The 25,908-nt window shown below is 34.7% G+C and overlaps 1 protein-coding gene across 1 annotated transcript in view; it reads left to right on the top strand.

Annotated features, from left to right (window-relative positions):
* The window catches only part of CCDC148 (coiled-coil domain containing 148), a 222,059-nt gene that overhangs the window by 66,924 nt on the left and 129,227 nt on the right, over positions 1 to 25,908 (top strand). Inside the window, exons 2-7 of the mRNA XM_069472384.1 lie at positions 7,145 to 7,266; positions 15,062 to 15,165; positions 17,925 to 18,007; positions 18,212 to 18,363; positions 19,525 to 19,620; positions 19,699 to 19,880. Of these exons, the coding sequence (XP_069328485.1) occupies positions 7,145 to 7,266; positions 15,062 to 15,165; positions 17,925 to 18,007; positions 18,212 to 18,363; positions 19,525 to 19,620; positions 19,699 to 19,880 (739 nt within the window). The remainder of the gene's footprint in view (positions 1 to 7,144; positions 7,267 to 15,061; positions 15,166 to 17,924; positions 18,008 to 18,211; positions 18,364 to 19,524; positions 19,621 to 19,698; positions 19,881 to 25,908) is intronic.

The raw sequence follows: 25,908 nt of genomic DNA on the forward strand, positions 1-25,908 counted from the left end.
CACAGAGCATAGATTCTAATTGTAGAGGTGAACAATGAACAAATTAATAAATATATAGTATGACATCACATAGTGAGAAGTACTATGAAAAAATAATTAGAATCAGAGGATAAAGATTAATTTAGGGTAGAGGAAGCAACTTTAGATGAGATTGCCAGGGATAGTTTCTCTGCAAAGGCCTGAATAAGTCCATATCCTTTAATCTAGTATAAGGCAGATATTCAATAAACATTGGAATAAGTGCACAAAGAAATAAGTGAAACAGAGATATACACAAGGTACAATAGTAGTAAAAGGGAAGGGAAAGATCATCTCTATCTGTATTAGGAAAGCCCTAAGGAGGCTAAGGATGAGACTGGCAAGGACTAGGGTGATAAGGGTGGAGAAAGGCATTCTGAGCATAGGTAATAGTGCTTGTACAAAGGCAGGGAGGTATGAAAGAGCATTGTATCAAGTTTCCTATTGTTAAATAATAAATTACCACAAATTTAGTGGCTTAAACAACACAAATTTTGTTATCTTACAATTCTGGAGGTCAGATGTCGAAAATAGGTCTCACTGGGCTAACATCAAGGTGTCAGCAGGGCTGTATTCCTTTGGAGTTTCCTTGGGGAAAATCTGTTTCCTTGCCATTTCCAGCACCTAGAGGTTACGTACATTCTTTGAGTCATAGACCCATTCCTCTGTCTTCAAAGCCAGAAACACGGCTGCTTCAAATCTTTCTTTCTGACCTCTGCTTCTGTCACCACATCTCCTTCCCTGACTGTGACCCTTCTGCCTCCCTCTTATAAGGACCTTTATGATTATGTTAGGCCCACCTGGATAATCCAGGACAATCTTTATAATATAGGGTCAGCTGATTAGCAACCTAAAAGATCTCTGCAACCTTAGTTCCCCTTTGATATGTAACATAACATATTCATAGGTTCTGAGGATTGGTGGACATCTTTGGGGTGCCATTGTTCTGATTTTCACAAGCATTGTGTATTCAGAGATCTGCAAATGGGTTTAGGAATGCTCAAGTGGAGAGTGTGCACAATGAAGGCACTAGATAAATAGTCAAGAGCTAGATTTAGAAGGTCCTTGTCAGCAATGCAGAGTTTGGACCCCATTCTGGAAAGCAATGAGAAACCATTTGGTAGATCAGGGAGGTCTGTGAGGTATATAGGTATTTGAGACATCACTCATTCAGGCAGTTGTGTGATGATAGCTGGGGCTAGAAGAACAGATAAGAGAATATTGCAAAAATCTGCACATAAGATTTGGAGGGGGTAAATTATATAATACTTCCCCCCCCACACACACATACTGACAGAGAGGTTAGCAACCAAAGGGACCAGGAGGAAGCAGATGAACCACTTACTTCAAGTTTAGGTACTTAGGATGGGAATATGGATTCCCAAAGTGTTTCAGAATATTGACAAATCTTAAATGTAAGCAGGTCCAAAATGGCAGCTCACATAGGAGGTGAGTCTTTCCAAAACACAGGGTCATTTTCATTAACCTTCCTTTAGGGATTCCACATGTGGGGAGAAAATTAGAGACAAAGTTATATTTGCTCATAAGCAAGGACTTCATTTCCTTAAGTTGATTTCCCAAAACTCAAAACTACCAATCATAGCTTCTGATCAGAATTTCTGAGACAATCAGGGCAAGCTGTGTGAATTCATCTATTCCCCCCAAAAATGTCTGGAAATTTTCCACTTTATGTAGTATGTACTGCTTTAAATTATATATATACTTTCTCTTGGGCTTTTGGAATTATTGAAATAGCTTTGAGGATGTAGCAGGGGTAAGGGGATGAGGGAGTCTACATAGTTACCTCTGCTCTCTGTGGAACTCTGAGTCCCATAGAAACTGGCTTCTTCTAGGTTCTTTGTCTTGGTTAACTCTTTTCTTTCCACAGTACTCTGCTCCCCAGACTGGAAAAGCATATGGGAGAAGTAAGTTTGTATTTGAATCATTTTTATTAGCAACGTCGATTTAAACTCTATTCTTTGAACTGTTACAGACATAAAAATAGAGAAAATCATAAAGGCTGACTATATGTAGAATTTGCTTCATAAGCAAATTTATATGAATTATGAAAAGGGCAGAAGTTTTATAGATTTCCTTTGCTTATGGTTTTTGTTTCGCAGTAAAAAAACAGAATTATTTTAGAATCCATTAAGGATACATGTATACATACATGGACACACAAATAGAATGATATGGAAAGATGATCAAGTTATAGTATTAGAGAAAAAGCAACTTGTAGAATTGTACATGTATCATTATAACATTTACATAAAAAATAGATATATACAAGTACTTGGATGCATAGAAAATCTTTGAAAGAATAAAAAATAAATATTGAAAATGACTACCAGGGATAAATGCAGGAGGATATTAGGGCTAAGTGGGACTGAAATTTTTAATTTTTACTATATAACTTTCTATATAATTTGACATTATTTTACCCAGTACTTTTATAATTGAAAAAATAGTTTAATGTATTTACTTCTTTCCCACAGAGCATTAAAAAAATGACCTTGTGAATATTTTAATGTCTTATAAAATTCAACAAATGTATTATAATACATCCTGTCTTTTAGTCGAAAAAGACTATTAAGAGGTAACTCAGTATGAATATGAAGAATTGTAATTTTATATCTTAAAGTATTCTTTTTTTTTTTTTGAGACAGAGTCTCGCTTTGTTGCCCAGGCTAGAGTGAGTGCCGTGGCGTCAGCCTAGCTCACAGCAACCTCAAACTCCTGGGCTTAAGCGATCCTCCTGCCTCAGCCTCCCGAGTAGCTGGGACTACAGGCATGCGCCACCATGCCCGGCTAATTTTTTCTATATATATTTTTAGTTGGCCAGATAATTTCTTTCTATTTTTTTTTTTTTTTTTTTTTTTTAGTAAAGACGGGGTCTCGCTCTTGCTCAGGCTGGTCTCAAACTCCTGACCTCGAGCGATCCACCCGTCTCTGCCTCCCAGAGTGCTAGGATTACAGGCGTGAGCCACCACGCCTGGCCTTAAAGTATTCTTGATGTCATCAAAACCAGCTTCTTTTTTAACTGGTAAAATATGCAAACTATGGTAATTTTTTTCCAGTATATAGTGAATTACCTATTGCCTCTACTTAGTACTTTAATAAATGTGTTTTCATCCTTCCTGTGAAAAAAGGAAAACTTAGAAATTATGCTCAAGCAAAAAGAAGAAATCAAAATTAAGTCTAATCCTACTACTCAGGAATTGCCAATGTTAAATATTTGGTATGCAGACTAGAATAATACTTTCCATTCAAGTTTTCTTTTATTTCTCTTAATCAACTTTTTTTTTTTTTTTTTTTCTTAATCAACTTTTATAGTTTTTTTTAAAGTATATGTTCTACAAACTTCTTGTACAATTTATTCCTAGATATTTTGGGTTTGTTTTGTTTTGTTTTGTTCTTCTTTTGAGTTAGACTATTTCCAATTATGTTTGAATTGATTATGAGATATTTATTGTTGTAACCAAGCCCTTTATTTTACCATTTTTATTTGTTCTAATAGTGTGTCTTTTGATTCCATTAATTTTTCCAGGAAACTAATTTTATCTTATGCAAACTACAATGCATAATGTTTCATAATGAAAGTAATATGCAACATTCTGCTTAGAATTTTAAAGAGAATTTTGGATGTTAGAAAAATACAGTTCATGCTAGACTTAGGCCATAATATTTGAACTAACATTTAAAATGTCATGAGATCTTTTATATGAAAAAGGTTATAATTTGATACCACATTCAGGATATTTCTACATATTGGTATTGGTCTTAACACTATTTTGCCTGGCGGAATCCCGTAGAATCCCATAGAAAATTCACCCTTAGGTGGTGATTGAATAATCCACATATCTATGCAGCTAATCAGTTTAGAGTTAACAAGTTATCCATATGTTGTACAATTTTAAGCCTAAATATAACTGACTTTTTCTCCCTCAGTGTATTACAAGAGACTTTCTTAGAAAAGAGAAGAATACAAATATTAACACTATAAAAAGACCGCCTCACTATGTAAATGATCTCTCTGCGATTTTTCTCATCTCTAGAAAAGTCCTGATTTTTCATCTATCCTGTAGAGACTAGTTGAGGGCATTTATTTATTTTACAGAAGTTTAGATTCTCTATCAAATCTGTAAAAATTAACTTCACATTAAAATGTTTTTTCAACCCTTGAGCCACTATGACATTGTCATTACATTATACATCACAGTGCTCTTTCTATACTATATGAAATTTCTTATAAAAATATATTATTTAAAAATATTTTTAATAATTGAGTAGATCTAAGGGCCTTAACATTTTGATAACATTCATAAGATATTTCTAAAATGTCACATAATGTGAACATGGAATAATTTCTAAAACTAAATGCTCTTAAATTATTTAACATAAAAAATTCTGTTCAGGTAGCAGTTACTTGGCCAAAAGCATTTTTAACTACAGGGTGAAGGAGCCACTTTGAATTTCTCACTAGTGCGCATAAAATTGAAATGGACTGAATGATGTATACTTGTGTGGGAATCAGGAAATGTTTGTTTTAATATAGTTTCATAATCCCTCATCTGAAATCTGTAGAGCCAGATATATTTAAAATTTTTGAGAATTTTAGAAATGTGATAAAGGGCATATGCCCTATATTATTTAAAACCCTGTAGGGCCTGGGGGAACACCCATAATTGAATAAATTAGTATTGCACAAATGAATGGAGATAAACATTAATAGCATAAACTTCAATTAGGGTCAGGTTTGCCACCAAATGATTTCAGGTCTAATTGGACTTGTCCACCATATTGATTATGAAATAAACCTTCATTTTCAGGTTTTTTTTATTATAATATATATTATATTTTTTATTATAATATGAGATTTTGAAACTGAAGTTCTTTTGCTACTGACTAGATGATTTGGGTCATTTTTTTGAGCCTCAATCATCTCAAATATTAAAATGAAAAGCTGAACTAAGTAAATTATTTGTGAACATTTCAGATTCTAAATCTGAATATCTATTCAATTCTCTGATTCTCAAAAATTACAGTTAAATCAGTTTTATGTTATCTCAGCTGAGTAACTTCTTAGTTCAAAGGCCCTCAACATTCTTAAAAGGTAAGTAGTCATTATGATTTACATATAAAGATTAAAGTATGTAGGTCAAGAATTGTTTCCACTTGGCCTTCTGTATAGTTGGAACCAAACTAAGTTTCAAGTTCATGAAGACCGATCATATTCCAGAATGTATTCTAGTGTAAAATTTCCAGAATGTATTCTAGTGTAAGATTTCTTACATTCGTAATGAAAATTTGAACCATATAGAGATGATAAGAAACATTGTGTGGGTTGCATGATTTTCTTTTGAAAACCAAGAGGAAGGAATTAAACAGGGTTAGACCAAGGTAGCCAAATCTGCGAAACCCCATTTTGTTTCAGAGCCTCAATCTTTGAATCTCAATGCCAAGAAACTTGAATCCTAAATCTAAAGGCACTGGCTCTCCACTGACAGAAGACTAAAGCTAATCAATTAGAGGATTGCTGAGGTTTCCTACTAGATAGAAATGTTAAACTTGAACAGTTAAACTGTGGGTGACAGAATTAGAGGAAAACTACAGTACAGTAGGCTGGAGCTAACAAACCAGCATAGATTTGTTTTTGGAGACTTGCTTTATTTGCTGGTACTTGTGTTATAAAAAGAAAAAAGGTGTATTTGATTATCTTTGGGCATGGAATGCTCTTCAGTGTTCCATATTTTCTGTTGTTTCCTATGGTCTTGCCCTGTGCCACTCTCTCATTTAACTAACTGATAGGCCCTGAGGGTATTTACATTTGCCACCCCTGTCTGTAGGCTATACTGTTAAAGCAGATTAAAAGAAATTGAAAGATTATGGTAGGGAGAGGGAGGCTATAACATGAATTTAGAGATTGTTATTGTGGGTCTTCTAAGTAGCTAGAAGAAATCCAACTACCACCAGCCACCTTTTATTCATTTCCTCAGATAGTATTTGTTGGGCACCTACCATGCTGTGTAGGCCCTGGGGATACAGAAATAAGACAAACATGGTCCACATGTCTATTGAAGGAGACATCAAATCAGTAAACATGTGTATGTCAAGACTGACAAAAATTATCATGGAAAAGAAAAAAATAGGATGAGAGAGAAACAAGAGTCCTCCCTTACTTAGATGAAGAGGTCCGGTTAGGTCTCTCTGAGGAGGTGACACGGTGATGGAACTGAAGGCTGAGTAGAAACCAACCAGGTGAAAAGAAGAAAGTGTCATTAAGCAGAGGGAGCAGCAAGTAGGAAGGCTCTGAGGCAGAACGAACATGGTGTATTTGAGAAATGTAAAGACCAGCCAGTGTGGCTGGAATGTGTAAATGAGATGAGGGTGGAGAAATGATGAAGGGTAAGGTCATGCCGCCTTTTGAGGAGTTTGAATACTATTTTAAAGGGTAATGAGAAACCATTGAAGGGATTCAAGCAAGGTTGGATTAGAGTCTTTAAGAGGTTACCTGGGCTGCTGTGTGGAGAGTAGATTGTAGGGTTACAAAGTAGAACTACTGCTGTCATCCATGCAGGAGGTGATGGTGGCTTGACTAGTGCAGAGGCAGTGAAGCGGACAGGTCGGATGTGCATTTTGGAAGAAGAATCTTAATGGATAGAATGAGGATGTGAGTAGAAACCAGCCTATTTTTGACCAGAGACCCTGTAGAAGTTACACACCGGAGTTTATCCCCAGATTGCTAAAGCTGGTGGACAATGACCAATTACAAAGCACAGTTGATGCCTAACACAATTTAAATAAAAAGAATGGCTTAACAGTGATGATACTTTGTATGTTCACATTAAAATTTTCTGAAACCTTCAATATACAGTACTAACTTAAATGAAAATATTCCCTCTATGCCTTTTTTAGAGGTAATGTTATATAAGAAATATAGTGACCATATTCTAAGAGTTTCTAGAAATAGAGGTTCAAATATATTATGGATGTTATATTATTTCTTGCATTTAGTTAAACACATTTAAAAATGAGACCTGAATTTAATATCTTGCCCTAAATATATTTTGATTTCCAATAACATGGTACTATTTCTTTGTCATTTTTCTGTTTTTATGAACTGTAGATCATCTGGTGTTCTGTAAGAAAACTGGCATGAGAAGCACCAAGTATAAACCAGTAGACTACCAACAATTGCATGCGTTAACTGAAGCACAAAAAGTAGCTTCTGCCTGTACAGAGCTAAAGGTTAGAAGTTGTGTGTGTTTTTTCTATTTTTTGGAAAATTGAATTCTTGGGAAGTATTTACAATGCAAATGCAAAAATAAATGACATTCTAAATAGTTTTTAGAATCTCTCAACTATTAATAGTGAGTAGCAGCTAACATTTATTGAATGCTCTCAGGCACTGTTAAATAGTTTACATGTATTACCTACCCATTTAATGTTCGTAACAACTCTATAAGCTCTGAATTCAACTTTAGTTTTGGAAAGATAGTTATTTCATTAGTTTTAAACAATTTTCAACTTAATCTGAAAACTAAATATTGCCAGTAAATACCAGCCATAGATTATTTTCTGACTCAAGGCTCCTTCTCTGACACTATACAAATATGCCCTCAGTTATTCTCTTTTCTAGGATTGCCTTTTTTTGCTCAAATATATGTCCCAAACCAAGAAAAGGTGAACCTAGACTAGACTTGGAAGAGGTTTACTGTGCACAGTATTTTAGGACCAAGGATAGCTTAGAATTACTCATGCAGTATATTTCTCTCTTGTGCAAATGAGTTCATTAAAAACATTTTCATTACTTGGCTGCATTAAAAAACTGGTTTGGTGAAGCAAGATATTAAGTAATTTACAAGTTTTCATATGTTTTTAAAATTTTCATGTTATGTTAGTTTTGCATAACTTTTTATTAATTTTTTTTTATAAAAGGCAACTTTTAGGATTTCACAGCACATTTGATACTCTATTCTACAGTTACCATACATCCATGAGCTATACCTCCTCAAACTAATGTGACTACTTAAAAACTAAGATATTGTTTGTTTGGTTCAGATATAATTTTAAAATGTGTTTTTTGTTTTTTTTTTTGAGACAGAGTCTCACTGTGTTGCCCAGGCTAGAGTGTGGTGGTGTAGGCCTAGCTTACAGCAACCTCAAACTCCTGAACTCAAGCAATCCTTCTACCTCAGCCTCCCAAGTAGCTGGGACTACAGGCATATGCCACAATGCCTGGCTAATTTTTTCTATATATTTTTAGTTGGCCAGCCAATTTCTTTCTATTTTTAGTAGAGATGGGGTCTTGCTGTTGCTCAGGCTGGTCTCGAACTCCTGAGCTCAAACGATCCTCCTGCCTCGGCCTCCCAGAGTGCTAGGATTATAAGTGTGAGCCACCGTGCCCGGCCTAAAATAAATTAATGTTATGAGGACATTTAAAGAAATTTTGTGGGAAAAGTCACTTATGTCATTATTACCCTAACCAAACTCTTCCTATCCCTGACTTCTATTCTGACTTATTGTATACATACCACATGTATGCACACATATGTATATGTAAACATAAACATATAATACATATTTTATTTTCTCCCATGATAAGCATAGATATGAAATTCTATATACTTTTCCCTTTAACATTTTGCCACATAATCTTTACAGTATTTAAAATATATCCTCTACCTTTATGGAGTGTACTGTTTCCTGGGGTAGGGGTGAGAAGAGTCAGTGTTTATCAAATAAGCTTGGAAGTAAAATTATATTATGTAAACTGCAATAAAAACATGCTATCTGGTCTGTAACAGTAGGTGTGATCCTGATTGGGAGAATAGGGAAGGTTTTTCTGAGGAAGGGATATTGGAATTGGGATCTCAAGGCCAATAAGGTACAGAGTTACAATTAGAAAGGAGGAGTAAGTTCTGGTGTTCTATTGCACACTGCACAGTAGAATGATGATGATTAACAGTAAGGTATTCTCTATTACAAATAGCTAAAAAAGTGGCCTTTGAATGTTTTCACCACAAAGAAATGATGAATACCTGAGCTGATGATCATGATAAGTACCCTTATTTGATCACTGTATATATGTATCAAAACATCAAATTGTACCCCATAAATATGCACAATTATGTCATTTTAAAAAGGAATAAAAAACTAAGCAAAAATAAGAGTGACAAGTAATGCCAAATAGAAAAAGATGCATGTATTATCACACCCCAGTTTTTAGATATTTGAGTTGTATTCAATTTTGTGATATTGGTGATTACACTACTGTAAACATCTTCATGCATAGAGACTTTTCATGTTTTAGAATTCCTACTCCCATAGGAAAAATTCCCATAATTGGGATGTCTGGACCAAAAGGTATAAATATTTTTAGTGTTTTTGAGACCTATTACCAAATTCCTTTCCCAAGGTATTATTTAATAAAGATACCACCATAAACATATTCTTCACACCTTTATCAGGTTTGGAATATGTACATATATACTCATATATATACATTTGTATTCCTTATATTATCCATCCATCCATCCATCTGAGGTGCACCAAAAAAGACATTTTGGCTGACTGCAGAATGGTTGAGTGTATTAAATCAGTATTCGGTCAAAGCAAATTTCTCTTTGGTGATAGATTTACTATCAAAGAATAAACATATTTCAGATATTTAATTATTATTGTGGTTTTTAAAGTTGGAGACTAAGTACAGCAACAATAATTTCTCAGCACTGTCATCTGCAAGATTGTTTCTCTGGTTGCTGTATTATACATTTGTGAGGTTAAACAGATGCTCACTTTCAAGTGGCATTTTAAATAACATAACCTTTTTGTTCAAAGCAGAATATAATTCAGGAAGAAACTTTTTAGTTACATATTTTCTAGAAATAACTTTGTACCTAGGATTCATAGTTTGGCAAATCTCAAAAAATTTCTTGTCTTTAACTAATGAAAATGGTTCACAGTCTGTAGCAATCATTTTGACAAGCTTGTGCTTCCGTTTTTAGTCTCCATAGATTCGTGATGATAAGGAATTGCCTTTTTAAAGCATTTTTGTAATGTCTGTTGTTTTGAATTTCAGTTAGTGAGAACAAAATGTGTCCTAGGTACCTCATCATTTTCTAACACTTTCTTCTTTCTTCATACAGTTTTTATGTTTTATTATATATGGATTAAAGAAGATGTGTTGGGAATGTTGTACATGATTTTTGCAGTCTTCCCTTCTCATTTAATTGAGAGACAGCACGTTGACATTTTGCTTTTAATTTATTCCTATAAGATATGAACAATTGCCAAATAGGACTTTTTCTTGAAAGACTCATGGCTTAAATGGAATTAAATAACTGGAAATTAAATATAACTCTTAAAGTTCATTTTTCTAATGTTATAAATGCTAATATACCAAACAGTCCACACTAAGTAGAATTATGATTGTAATGTCATCTGTTATTCTTTTTTATATTATTATTTAATTTTTTATAAAATATGTATTGGCTCAAAAAGAATATATTATTCTTCCTAATGTTACATAAGTAACACATTCTCTCTTAATACTTGTATTAATTATCAGTCTGTTTTCCTGTTTATTGTACTATTTAAATGTGCTCCTTTTTTAAACATGAAATTAACAGTTTTAATAATCATTGTTAATTATTAGAGCACTTTGCTCTGGTAATATTAAATATAAACATATTTAAATTGAAGGATAGAATGTTAACAATTAAAGCACATAAGGAGATTATTGCTTCAAGTTACTTTTAGAGTACTTAGCTACTTTCCTGATTTGTATTACTCATATTGTTATACTGGTTAGATATAATGGTCATTTATACAAACATTGTGTCATTGATCATGTATAATTTCTAGGGTGCCAGATAAGTCACTTAAGCAGACATTCAGTGATTTAGTCTTTCAAAGGATGAGATTGAGCCAGAAACTAAATCGTAGATTTCAGCTGAAAAGTGAGACCAATTTTGGTACATTATATCTAACTGTTCATTCTTAATTTATTAAGTATAAAAGAGATCTTTACAATTATTTTTATTTTAATTCTTTGCTTACATACTTCTTGTCCAACTCAAGTATCTATCTAATTCCTTTCTTAAAACTTTGTACCATAGAAAATTGTAAACATATGCAAAATTAGATTGAGTGATATAACGAATCTCGATGTAACATCATCTAGCATCAACAATGATTAACTTTTGGCGATTGTTCCTCTATACTCTCATCTACAAACCTCCCTCTGTGCCGGATTGTTTTGAAGCAAATCTAAGACAACATAATATTTTTTTTTTTTTTTTTTTTTGAGACAGAGTCTCGCTCTGTTGCCTGGGCTAGAGTGAGTGCCGTGGCGTCAGTCTAGCTCACAGCAACCTCAAACTCCTGGGTTTAAGCGATCCTACTGCCTCAGCCTCCCGAGTAGCTGGGACTACAGACATTCACCACCATGCCCGGCTAATTTTTTCTATATATATTTTTAGTTGGCCAGATAATTTCTTTCTATTTTTAGTAGAGACGAGGTCTCGCTCTTGCTCAGGCTGGTCTCAGAACTCCTGAGCTCAAGCGATCTGCCTGCCTCGGCCTCCCAGAGTGCTAGGATTACAGGCGTGAGCCACCGTGCCCGGCAGACAACATAATATTTTACCCATAAATATTTCAGCATGTATCTCTAAAACATTAGTGCTTTTAATAAAGCCCTACAATTACCATGTCTAACAATGATAATTTCTTAATAATTAAACATACACATTAGTGTTAAATTTCCTTGATTGTCTCAAAAGTTTTTTCTTAAAGTTTATTCAAGTCAGCATCTAGGTATGATCCATATATTACAATTGATTTTTATTTTTTCGATTTCCTCCTTCATCCTCTTGTATTTTGTAATTTATTTTTGGAAGAAATTGCATGGTTTGTTCTTTATATGATAGTTTTTTACAGTCGGAATTATGCTGATTGCATCCTGGTGGTGTCATTTAACATGTTTTTCTGTTTCTTATATCCAGTAAATTGGTAGTTTATCTAGAGACTTGATCAGATTCAGCTTCAATTTATTTTGCCAAGAACACTTATTGATGGAATTTTTGTGCTCCAGTCTTTTTCTATTACAAATAGTGCCGCAGCGAATAGCTTGGTGCATATATCTTTTTATACTTTTGCCAATGTAGTTTTTAAATGGATTTCTATAGATGAGATTGCTAGGTCACAGGATAAAGCCACGTGAAATCTTGTGTTACATCTCCAAATTTCCTTCCATGGGGGTGTGTGTATCATTTTGTATCCCACTAGCAATGTCAGACAGAACATAGACTCACAGAGTTTTTTGTTAAACATCTGAGTTTTTGCCAATCTGATATAGATGAGAAATTGTATCTTAGGGTAGTTATTTTTTTCTTTTTATTTATACTAAAAGTTCTTTATTAGAGTATAAATCATACAATAAAATGCATAAATTTTATGTATATTCCAGTGAATTTTGACAAATGAATACACATGTGTAAGCACCACTTAAATTCTCCACAAGTTATTGATGTCTATATTTAAAGATGAATCCTCTGGCCCAAAGGACTTTTGTAGAATTTCAAGGTGCCTATTTAGGATTTCATTAACTTGGACTGTCACAATAAACCACACACAGAAAACCTCTGGTTTCTGATTCTTTCATGAATTCATTATTTTTGTCATTTTTCCAAAGGATTTTTAAATTGTCAGCATTCTGCATAAGTCATCATCTACCTTAAATATTGATTCTATATGGCTTATTGCCCAATAAAATGAATGTGAATCACCTAGAAATCTCTCTATTGTTAAAGATACAACTTTAAATCTTTTTGTTCTTTTAAGACTTTATTTTTCTCCATTTTTGGCCTGAGGATAGAAGTAGAATCAATGAGTGAATTTACAAAAAATCAGTATGTTCTGAAAAATATTGGAAGTGTCTGGTGAAAAATAGTAGCTTTATTTTGTCTTTTATAGTCTACCAAATTGGCCTTTCCCTAGGCCCAAAGGCAACAGCATTGATTTTTTTTTTCAAGCTACAAAAATGTGTCCCCATCTTCTACCAATGTATTTTAATTTTTTTGTACAATGTGGACCAAATATGTCAAAGAAATCTAATTTTAAAAGTTGTATATGTTGCAACAAACTTTAGAGACTGTAAATGCTAAACAGTTGGAATGAGTTTTAGTCATTCTTAAAGCAAACACTAGAGTGTTATAGTATAGGAATACTATGTACTTTTATTTTTTCAGTAAGTGAAATAGAGACTGTTGAATGTTTTCCTGCAGTGTCTTACACTTTTTAAAATGTGCTTCCCTCCTCAATGTCATAATTGTAGCAGTCTTAAGACCTCCTAAGGAGGGAAAAACAAACCTCCTGAGGAACTCCTGAGGAAAAGATTTGACTTTGTATTTTTTTAAAGTGATCTTTGGGTTAATTTGTTTTCTTATACCTCTAATTTTGAATCAGTAACCAGAACAGCAGAAAGATAAACTCAAGGTTAAAGTAATCAGTGAATGACAGCTAGAAATAGCATGCATTATAAAGGTTCCTTTTTAGAACTTGTCTTCTGAAGGTTTTATGTCTTCAGTATTGATCTTTTAAGCTTCAGGATACTAAACACTGATAGAGAAATGATGAAATATATGTGTTTCATCAAGTTTCTGATATATTCTTTTGTAGTTTAAAAGTGTTAGTATGGAATACCCAAGTTCAGAGTACACATGAATATAAGTCAGAGTTTAACCAGGAAACTGACTTTACTGGAGGGTTTAGAGTAGAAGGGTCTTTAATGTGAGGACATGGCTATGCACTCAATAGAGCTGAGAAGGCAAACAGAGGACTGTGAGGCAACACAGTTTAACAACCACAAGAATCACTGCCAGAGGGACAGAGGGACGTGAAGATGCAGCAAGGCTGTGCCACATCCCATGGGTGAGGTTCCCCAGCGTAGCTGCAACCACAATGGAATTAACTGTGCAGAGAAGAGTTGGCGCAATGGGCAGGATGCAGATGCTCCTGGAGATGCTATGAGAGTAGAGAAGGCGGGTGGAGATAATCCTTGGGCTTTTCCTTTCCTTCCTGTCTTCAGTCTCCCATCCCATTGTCTCCCTTGCTGAAGCCAGCTGATAGGGAACCTGGGAAACACAGGCTGCTCTGGGGTATGGAGCAGATCAGGGGAACAGCCAGGAATGGATCCTAAGACAAACAGACTCAGGCCTGATACAACTTGTCAGCAGAAACCCAAAAGCACTAATTATTAAAAAATCATAAAATTGGAGGAAAATTAAATTTAGTCGAAAATTTGGGTTTCAACACCACATTTTTTTTTACTATTTCTTTAAAATAGTAAAAAATTATTTTACTATTTTCCTATTATTTAAACAAATAAATATTTGCTTAAATCTTTAAAAAAATTTATTTGCAAAGTCATAGAGTTGAAAGATTAAAATTGTATATTCAAGGTCATATTTTTAGTAAGTGTTGAAGCTGAAACTAAAGCCAGGCCTCCAACAACTTATCCTATGAATCTTTCCCAACTTTGCTGAGGGAACAGATAAAAAACAATCCAAACACCAAGGTTCTTTGTGACTCTGATGTTTATGAGTTTTATGATCTTGTCCAAGTCTCTTACATTCAGTGTCCTTATCTGTAAACTAGAAATAAAGATGCCCTTTATGTATTGCAGGAAAGATGTGTCCAAAGGGGAGAAATATATGGAAAACTCTGGAAAAAATTTCCAGAGCTGTATGAATTAAGGTATTATTTATTGTATGTATGGAAAATAAAATGACTTTACCCTTCTTTTCATAAATACTTTAAAAAATATTTCTTAAATTAGTCAGTATTCCAAATCATTTTCTCTTTCCCCTCCCTGCTTTTTAACATAGTATTTATTTCAGGTAGATTTTGTGTTAGAAGATGCACCAATAAGGATTGAGAAGGAGTTAAGTATTGAATTTAAAAAATGCAGATTAAATGTATTTGTTTTGGAAAACATTTTAAAAACTTTGAAGTTGATGCTCTTTTGTTCCTCTGAATCTAGATCAGAAAAGCAGTGCAGACTTCAAAGATATCTAAAGAACAAACACTAATAAAACAACACAAGCAAGTGTGGTGGCAAGAACACCAGAGGCTAAATGAAGTCAGGTAAGAACTGGGGGAAACCTCAATAAGAACATGTAGAAGTTACTAGAAATAACACTCATCTAATCAGATGTCCTATAACATTCCATGGTAACGAAACCATTACAATCAAAACTTAAAGTTATAATTTAAATGCAAGCCAAATTAAAATTATTTCATTTCCTCAGCTCAATCTGGAATCCAGTGAATATATTAATATGGTTTTTGCTTTAATAGAAAAAAGATATTCTTCTATATGTGCCAATCACTTAGTCTTCTGCACTCCCACTCTCATATTTATTTACATTGGATTATAATGTTTTGGTTACATATTTTTCTTCCCTATAAAGTGGTAAACTCCTCAAGGACAAACATCTTCATCGTATTCCTTTTAGCATCGTAGGATGCATAAAAGGAGATATGTAAATGCTTTTAACATATGCATGACCAAATGAACTAAGGAATTCAAATTGTTCCGTGGTTTCTAGATGTACTTACATCATGACTAACTTAATTAATTTTGATTTTTGAATTTTGTTATTTACAGCAGTCACTTAAAGATGAACTAGAATGAAATAATGATTCTATACTTGATCTTAATTGTATCTTTGAAAAATAAATTTCTTTTCAAAGGTCAAGGCAGAAAAAGAAGGCGGATGTGTTTTTTTTCCATTTAAGGCATATATACATGATGGCGATATTTATAAAGTATGTATGCTTTTTAAAATGTGTATTTTAACCATTTATTTTATAACAAAAGAGGCAATTTCTGTGTTCTTATTCTTAGTCAAGTTTCCAAGTACCATTAACTGTGGTTTTGACTTAGGCGCTTTTCATGTGGATAGGAGTTTCTTATTTTGGCAAGTGATTCCTACATGTGAAATAAAAAGCTCATAATTGGAAATGGTTTTACATTATTATATAACTTAAAACATAGAAAACCAAAATTATACAGACTTCATCACCATACTTCTACTATAAATATTATCTTATCCCTCAAAAAGTCACTTTTTGTTGAGAAAATGTTTGAGCCCATTAGGAAATGTTTTCGAAAATTTGCATAACTCGAAACATGATAAAAAGGAAAGCCCTTAGGAGGTATTTTTCTGTTTTTGCTTCTTCTTTGTTTGTGTTTTTGAGACATAGTCTCACTCTGTTGCCCTGAACAGAGTGCCGTGGCATCAGCCTAGCTCACTGCAACCTCAAACTCCTGGGCTCAAGTGATCGTCCTGCCTCAGCCACCTGAGTAGCTGGAATTAGAGACATGTGCCACCATGCCTGGCTAATTTTTGTATTTTTTATAGAGATGATGTCTCACTCTTGCCGAGGCTGGTCTCAAAATCCTGGCCTCAAGGAATCCTCCCACCTCAGCCTCCCAAAATGCTAGAATTATAGGCCTGAGCCACTGTTCCTGGCAGGAAGCTTTAATTATGGTGTTCATTGAGGCAAGCTCAAATGTAAGACACTGGAAAAAGTTTTTTATCTTGTGGGTGTTCCACTTCCTTCTTAATGTGTATGTTAAGTTGCTCTTAAGCTAGGTAGAGGAGTCATGTACATATCATTATGGAAAATAATTCTTTTGGCTGATCTGGAATGACAACAAGACAATGGAAATAAGGAACATTTAAATAGTAATAACCTTAATGTCTTGAAACTTGTAAGGGCTGAAAAATGGACAAATAGAAGAATTCCAAGATAATTTTTGTGTTATTCTAGAATATAGGCTAATTTCAATATGTTTTCAGTGAAATTAAAAACTAATAGCAATAGGAGCTGAATTAGAGATTTGGCTACATTTGTGGAGAATTTAAGGCCATCTTTGGGTAGATGCCTCATAGTGCTATTGCTGGATCAAATGGTATTTCTATCTTTAGCTCTTTGAGGTTATCTCCAAATTATTTTCCACAGAGGTTGTACTAATTTGCAGTCCCACCAGCAGTGTAAGAGTGTTCCTATCTCTCCACATCCTTGCCAGCATTTGTTGTTTTGGGACTTTTTGATAAAGGCCATTCTCACTGGAGTTAGGTGATATCTCATAGTGGTTTTGATCTGCATTTCGCTAATGATTAGAGATGTTGAGCAGTTTTTTTAATATGTTTGCTGGCCATTGTTCTGTTTTCTTTTGAAAAGTTTCTGTTCATGTCCTTTGCCCATTTATTGATGGGGTAGTTTGATTTTTTCTTGTTAATTTTTTTGAGTTCTATATAGATTCTTGTTATCAGCCCCTTATTGGATGTGTAGAAAGCAAATATTTTCTCCCATTCTCTAGGCTGTCTATTCACTCTAATGACAGTTTCCTTGGCTGTGCAGAAGGTTTTTAATTTGATCAGGTCCCATTTATTTATTTTTGTTGCTGCTGTGATTGCGTTGGGGGTCTTCTTCATAAATTCTTTGCCTAGGGCGATGTCTGAAAGAATCTTCCAGTCCCCTCCTCTGTTGTGCTGCCTTGGGAATATTTCTGAAATAGACATCTGAGCAGTTGAGGTCAGCTTGATGTCCTTCAGTGGCTTCCCAATGCCCTGGACTGTCTCCACACGCCATGGTGCCAGGACCTGCCGTGCTGGCCTTTGCTCAGGCAGTTACTTGTGCCTGAGTGTCAGCTTCTTTGTCTCTCAGTGTCTAGCAAGTATCCAACCCATGTTAGAAATCTAGTATACAATCTCTGTACATGAACAGGTGATAAAACCACATTAGACTGAATATTTCTACTACCAGTTATTTTTTAAACCTATGCATATAAGGTTGTGATTGTAAAAAATTGATTGAGATCATATCTATTTCAGATATAAAATGGAATTTGAGATAAAATCCTTTCTCAATGAAGAGAACATTGGAAATGAATGCCTTTGTGACCTTATGAATTTTGGTGAGTTTTTTTTATCCTATATTTAAAAAGAAGTTTTGTTTTGAAGAATGAAAATGGACCACTCACTTCATGTTCTTTTAATATTAACTGCCGTTTGTTTTTTTCTAAAGGAATCCAAAAATAAATCTGTATCCCAATGACCTGTTCTTGGAGAAACTTAAAATAATAATGCGTTTTCCTTGATTCAATTTTGTTTTACCATAGAACAAGAATTATCAGAGCAATGGTGCACATATCTTAAAAATGTGATAAATCCTATTCAGCAGTCGAGAGCAGACCTAAAGTACAGACAGCATCACACTTTACAGCATTCACACCCACATAATGAGTTTCACACTGTGAAAGTATTGGAAGAGGTTAGTATATTGCCTTTATTTTCAATAATGTAATATTCCATTTTTGTCCCAACTAAAACAGTTTGAGATAAGAAACAAGCATGTGTCCTGTGTATTTAAATAGAAGGTCTCAGCAAATTCTGTCTACTCAGTATTTTAAACTCATGCCTGAATCTGTATAAGCACCTTCATTTCTTGCCTGGAAGTTTACAGTGGCCTCATAACTGGTGTCCCTGCTTTCAATCTTGCCCTCAACCCAGTGCATTCTGGGATCCTGCCCCTAGTAGAGGGGGATCAGGGCATCCTGTTGCTGAAATGCCCCAGGGGCCCCACTGGTGCATGTGTGCTCCTACCCATCCCGCCCCCTTCCTGCTTCTTCAGTGGCTTCTCCTACCTGACACGCCTCCTTTCCCACAAAAGCTTGGTCCCACCCATGCAGTCCTTCTTTCTCTTCCTTCCACACTCCAGGCTCCTTGCACTGGCTGGTTCCTGTGGCCTGTTGATGGCACTTTCTGTCATTTAGGTCTTGGCTTAAGTGTCTTCTCCTCTGAGAGGCCTGGACTGAGAAGCCACAGTGACTCCCTATCACACCACCCTGTTTTTACATCACCTACTTCCTTCTAATACTTGCTTTTTTTTTTTTATTAGGTTATTTTTGACTGCCTCTCCTTAATGGGGCATAAGGTCCTTGAGTATTGTCACACTAGGTGTGATAAAAATTTAGGTGTTTTTACTTCCCTATTTTTCAGTTATTCTCTAATGTTGTTATATTGCTTTCATAAATAATAATAAAAAACCCATAAATCAATGCCCAGCTGGAAATTAGAGGCGAGGATGCAAGGGAAGAAAGGGGTGATGGAAGCAGAGACAATCTGGTAAGTTCTCTGCATTACTACAAATAGAATCCAAATGTGGGTGCAGAGTAGCTGTGACCACACTCCACTTTCTGAGCCCATTTTCAGGTTATGTGTCTGGAGGCCTCACTGAGGCTCATTTGCCTGATGAGCACTGCCTGGCTGGCATCTCTTTAACTGCCTTCCAGACACCCTCACAGGGACTTTCCCTTACCTGATTTTTTTTTTTTATCATTTATTGGCTTTTGAGAATAATTCCATGTCTTTAAATATAAATCTTGAATGAATTGCAATAATTTGCATTCTACTTGTTCCAAATGTCCTATAGGTTGAGTTTGTGAAGAAACAATTGAAAGCTGTCTTTGAAAAACTTAGCCTGGAGCAACAGAAGATAGAAAATGATCTTTCAGACAGGAGTATGAAGGTAAGTGTAAGGCTGCTAGTAATTTATTTATCAAGTTGTCATTTATGTTAAATAAACTAATCATATAATTTTTTCCAGATTCTAGATCATTCTTCAGAAGAAAAAATTAACCTGCTTAGTGAATTGCCTATGGAATTAGAAACTTTAGAATGTCCATATCCTGATTTGAAATCTTCAATTCTTAATGAGTTCAGTACCTTTACAGAGAAATATCAAAAGAAATTTCACGAGTTTGATCTGCAGTTAGAAGATATATACAGGTAATAAGATAAAACTAATTGCATCCAATAGATTTTTGACATTAAATTTTTATTTTTCTCTGGGGTCACTATACTTCTAATTTACTGTTTCATAGTTACTATGTGATTGGAATATAATTGATAAATGTTTAGATTGACTGTTGAATAGAGAGGGTTTTTTTTTTCCAAAACAATGTTCTTAACATAATGGTTTTTAAGATTATTATGAGGTTAAAACATAATGAAAATACTTCTTTTATTGAGCTACACAGATAAGAAATAGTTTGCAAATATGAATTTTCAGTAACCACAAATTTTCATTTCAAGATATGAAGCTGTTCTGCAGTAGAAATTTACAAATCAGCACTAATAATTGAATATAATGTAAAACATGTCCATGGAATTATATTACTTGTAATCAACTGTGATTTATCTCATAGTGAACACAGAGTATGTTTTCTAAATTTTTAAAGACTTTCGTGGCATGTGCAAAATTTTTTTTTTTAGAAAATATACTCCTGCTTTTCTCCTGAGAATGACCATCCTCTTCTGTATGGAGAATATAATGTTCAGTGATTTAAAATTCAGTTTTTGCAGTGGTAATTTTCTCTCATGTCTTCTATATTAAAACTCACTTAAAGGACAAATCCAGATATACCACCCTGAGTCAGATCAATGGTCTGCCTCATGTTGTGTTGGGTATATGAAGTTTCTTGGGGACATTTTGTAGGAAAGCAGCTTTTCATTCTATATTAACCTCAAAATTTTCCCCAAAGAATATATATTTAAAAAGAAAGAAAAACCAGTTAAGGGACGCATTTATAATAAATTAAAAATAAAGGATTCTTAACTTTGAAATGGAAAAATGGGAATATGATAAATATTTGTATTTTTTATATTTGTTACAAATTTCCTGTGCACGCAGCTCCCCTATATAAAACTACTACTGTTAAGAAATGAATAACAAAGCCTGGCATGGTGGCACACACCTGTAATCCCAGCTACTTTGAGGTGGGAGGATTGCTTAATGCCAGGATTTTGAGGCCAGCCTGGCCAACATAGTGAAACCCTGTTTCTAAAATAAAATAAAATAAAATAAACCAAGGATAAAATCTTACATCATACTAAGTAGAGTTCTGTGCTTTGGTTGCTCCCTCATGCAAATTCTTCAGTTACAGCTTCTACTTGTCTCACTCCGCACACTTGCAGGTAAACAGAGCCAATCCTAGGTGGAGTCTCAGTCTTTCCTAACCTTAGCTTCTTTCTTACACTTCTATGGAGATGTTCATGTGTTCCTTCCCTTCACACAGCTTTTGGTCTCCCAAGAGCCCTTTTTTCCCTACCTCCTTTCTTTTTTTTTCTTCCTACATTGCAATAAAGCTGAGAAATAAATTAATAATAAATCATTTACACTTGCTGATTGATTAATTAATTATACTTTAATTGAAACTCAGTTACAGTGAAGTACTAACTTGACCATGCACTTAGCTTAAGTCTCTAATTGTAAAATGAACATCCTCTCCCCACTCCCCATCCCAACTTTGTTAAAGAGATTTTAGAACCCAAGCAAGAAGAAGAGAGTTTTATTTGGTTGGGGAGGGACATTATAATCAGGCTGATTAACTGGCTGTGAAGAAACCTTTCCTCCCAGATGACACCTTGTCCCCATGAGAAAGCTGGCTTAGACTGTGGTGTTTCTAGGTTAACGGCTGCTAAATATGAAGGAGTTTGCCTTAGCAGCCTGAAATGGCTTCCTTTCACTAAGACATATCCTGCACAGCCTACTTCCCTTCCTTATTTTAATCCGAGCTCAATTTCTGCTCTTTCTTCCTGCAACCCTGTGTGGTTCAGAAAAAGTTGGGATTCATAGCTACACTGATATTACTGAAGATTAAGCAGAGAACTAGATGAATATATTTCACATGCTAAGATTTCTGCAGAAGGAAGAAATATTGAAGATCAAAGAGCTTAGGAAGGCTTGATGGAGGGAGTAAAATTCACTATGGACTTTGAAGAATGGGTAGGGTTAGAACAGACAGAAAGGGGTAGGGAAGGCACCCTAAGAAGGGAGATTAAATGACTAAAACTGTAAACCCCTTGAGGACAAAGAAATTGAGTATGATATTTGTATCCTTAGCACCTAGCATATCCCGACACAGCATCCTCTAAATAAATGATTGTTCAATTGAGTTGAACTGAAGGTGAGAACAATGAGGGAAACAGTGGCAAGGCATGTTATGGGAGCAGTAGGAATATACTTTGGAGAAATATAAGGTTCATAAATTCTAGTTTAATAGTCTACTTGCCACATATAATTATCCAGAGTACATTTTCTGTAATTGACGTGTTTTACTTGATGAATATTTATTGAATAATTCTTAATATACAGTGGTGTCCGCTAAGCTCCTTGTTAGAGAGTTCAACAAACAGATCAGTTTAATATGGCCTTTTCTCAGAGAAGGCCTGGAGTATTTGGGGGAAGCAACATATATACATGTACCTTAACCAAATAAAAATTACATGCAGATATCAAGTGAAGAAAATACTTTATAAATATGCTGGCAGTGAATAATGAAGCAATGATAAAAACTAAATGAGGTTTCAGGAGTGGTTTCTTTGAGAAGAAAGAGTAAAAGGGATATATTTTTAATAAATACAGAAGTGATGGGTATCAGTAATCTGTGGCTGGTGAACAGTAAGGCATAAAATTATACTGTTCTAACTAGGATAATGAATTGCACGTTAAATTACACTATCAATTGTACTCCTAATTTGGCAGTATGTACACTTATTTTAATATGGCCAATTCCTCTTGTAGTTCTAGATATTAGGCCTTGTGAAAATTCACATAGATTGTGTGTGTGTGTATGTGCACACCTGTGGGAGTGTGTGTATGCCTACTTTAAACAGATGTGTACTGCTATGTCATAAGAAAGCTGAAATATCTGGGGACGTTTTTCAACTATAGAAAGTTTTCATTTGGCTAAAGGCAGTGGACATCATGGGTAGTCCCAGCATTTATTTTTCTCTCTATTTTGTACTAGCTTGCTGGTTTGGTTTGAAATGAGTCCACCTCCAAATCCAAAAGTAGCCCCTGATTGGGAGTATAACCTCATTTCCCCAGTCAGTGTAACCTTATTTCTCCAGGCCATAGTAACTAGATCAGGGAGGCCCAAATTAGGACAAAGCTCAGGACTTTTGTAAGATGCTCCTGGGGAGTCGTGCCTTTTCTTCTGCATGGATGTTAACAAGAGAGCACAGGGCTGAGGTTGCTGTTGGCAGCCCGCTTGAGAATGAAGAAAGCCCACAAGGAGGGGACAGAGCCCAGAGGGTCACAGAGAAACTGAGCTAAAGCCCTGTTTGAACTGCATGGGAAGCCCACCTGACTGCTAGGTTTTAAGGGCTATTAGTCTACCTTATTTTCTTAAGCCAGTGTGACTTGGGTTTTTAGTTGTTTGCAACTAAAAAAATCCCTAATTTGACACGACAGTTGATTTGGCTTCAAAATATCCATGGCTCATGAAATTAATCTGTTTATTTAACACAATGGCAATTGAAGACTTGTTAAAAATTATTCCAATTTATTAGGAAAAGTAAGGTTGTAATATCAGCAAAAGTTTTAAAATGAAGATTAAGTAGGAGTGGGGGGTTAGAATCTGCACAGCCAAATGTAAATATATATTTTAAATCAAAATGGATTAGAAAGTTTCATATGACTGTGGAGTATGTAGCAGATCAGTGGAACAAAATAGAAATATCAGAATTTATTATAAAAGGAAATTTCAAAACTGTGGGGGAAAGAAGAAATTATTTATAAGATGGTGTTAAATAACAGGTGACTGAAAAATAAGTGTAGGTCTCTTTATTGTTCTATATGACTCAACTGAAGGTACATTAAGATGTGAAGGAGAAATAAAATCATAAATGAACTAGATAAAAATAAATATTAATCTTGGAGTGGGGAAGGCCATTTGAATCATGTTATTTGTGGTGAAATTCATAAAAGAAAAGTCTAAATAAATGCATTGACATAAACATTAAAAAAAAATCTAGCTAGATGGTTTCTCAGGGAAGTTTTAAATCTTTAGAGAAAAAAATAGAGACTTCTGGTTTCCAGTCTGGCATGTAAGGAGCATAGAAGTTGCCACTCCATCCTAACAACAAATAAAAAGCTGAACAAACTGGAAAATCAGCACCTCGTCTTAGAGACATAAGATAAGCGAGGTCACAAGGCAAACTTCTGCCCCCCAAATTGGAGAGACAGAGAGACGGATACAAAGAATCACAACCTACTGGAACAGAAGCCCATGAGCAGAAAACTCTGCAGGTACCAGTGATAGGCTAGGAAAACCTGATCTGTAATTGATGAATTGCTGGAGGCTCAATGTGGACAACTCAGGGAATTAAAAACTTCAGGAGCACCCAGTCATAGAAAGTGCCCCACACTTTTGTGAATTTTACCTCCAAGAGCTGTATCAGGTCCTCACAGTGAATATCAGAAAAATTTCCTTGTGCTTCTGGCAGAGGGAGGAGAAAAGGAACCAATTTGATCTATAGATTCAACACAATCCCAATCAAAATCCCAGCAAATTATTTTTTTTGGATATTGACAAACTTATTCTAAAGTTTATATGGAAAGGTGAAAGACCCAGATAGTCAACTTAATATTAAAGGAGAAAATGTTGGAGGACTGACACTACCCAACTTTAAGACTTACTATCAAGCCATAGTAATCAAGATTGTATGGTATTGGCCAGAGCATAGCCAGATAGATCAATAGAACAGAATAGGGAACTTGGACTCACGTAAACCTGATACTTGACAATGAAGCAAAGACAATACAATGAAGTAAAGATAGTCTTTTCAACAAATGTTCCTGGAACAACTAGAGATCTACACGCAAAACAATGAATCTAAACATAGACTTTATAATTTCACAAAAATTAACGCAAAATGTTTCATGGACCTAAGTGTAGAACACAAAACTATAAAATTCCTAGAAGGTAACAGAAGAGAAAACCTGGATGATCTTGGGCATTACAGTGACTTTTTAGATACATTACCAAAAGGCATGATCCATGAATGAAATAATTGATAAGCAGAACTTAACTAAAATTAAAAATTTCTGTCTTGCAAAAGATAATGTCAAGAGAATGAGAAGACAAGCCACATGGAAAATATTTGGAAAAGACACATCTGATATTAAGCTATTATCCAAAACATACAAAGCACTCTTAAAACTCAACAATAAGAAAACAACCTGATTAAAATATGGGCAAAAGTCCTGAAGGACACCGCACCAGAGAAGATATACAGATGGCAAATAAGCACAGGAAAAGATGCTCCTCATTGTATGTCATTAGATAATTGCAAATTAAATCAATGAGCTATCGCTATATACTTATTAGAATGGCCAAAATCCAGAATACTGGTAACACCCAATGTTGGCAAATATGTGGAGCAATTGGTAGTTTCTTACAAAACTAAACATACTCTTAACCGTACAATCCAACAATTGTGCTCCTTGGTATTTACTCAAATGAATCAAAAATATATGTCTACACAAAACCTGGATGTTTATAGCAGCTTTATTCATAACTGCCAAACTTGAAAGTGACCTAGATGTTCTTCAGTAGGTGAATGGATAAATAAAATGTGGTACATATGACAATGAAATTTTATTCAGCACTAAAAAGAAATGAGCTAACAAACCATAAAAAGACATGGAAGAAATTTAAATGTATATTACTAAGTGAAAGAAGCCAATCTGAAAAAGCTACATGGTGTATGATTCCAACTATATGGCATTCTGAAAAAGGCAAAATTATGGAGTGAATAAAGAGATTAGTGGTTTCCAGGAGCCAGAAGGGGAGGGAGGAATGAATAGGCAGAGCAGAGAGGATAATAAGGACAATAATACCATTCTGTGCAATACTACAATGGTAGATACATATCATTATGTATTTGTCAAAACTCACAGTATGTGTAACAAACACCAGGAATAAATCTTAATATAAACTGTGTAAATGTTGGTTCATCGATTGTAACA

This window comes from Eulemur rufifrons, chromosome 1 (genome assembly GCF_041146395.1).
Source record: "Eulemur rufifrons isolate Redbay chromosome 1, OSU_ERuf_1, whole genome shotgun sequence".
NCBI lineage: Eukaryota > Metazoa > Chordata > Mammalia > Primates > Lemuridae > Eulemur > Eulemur rufifrons.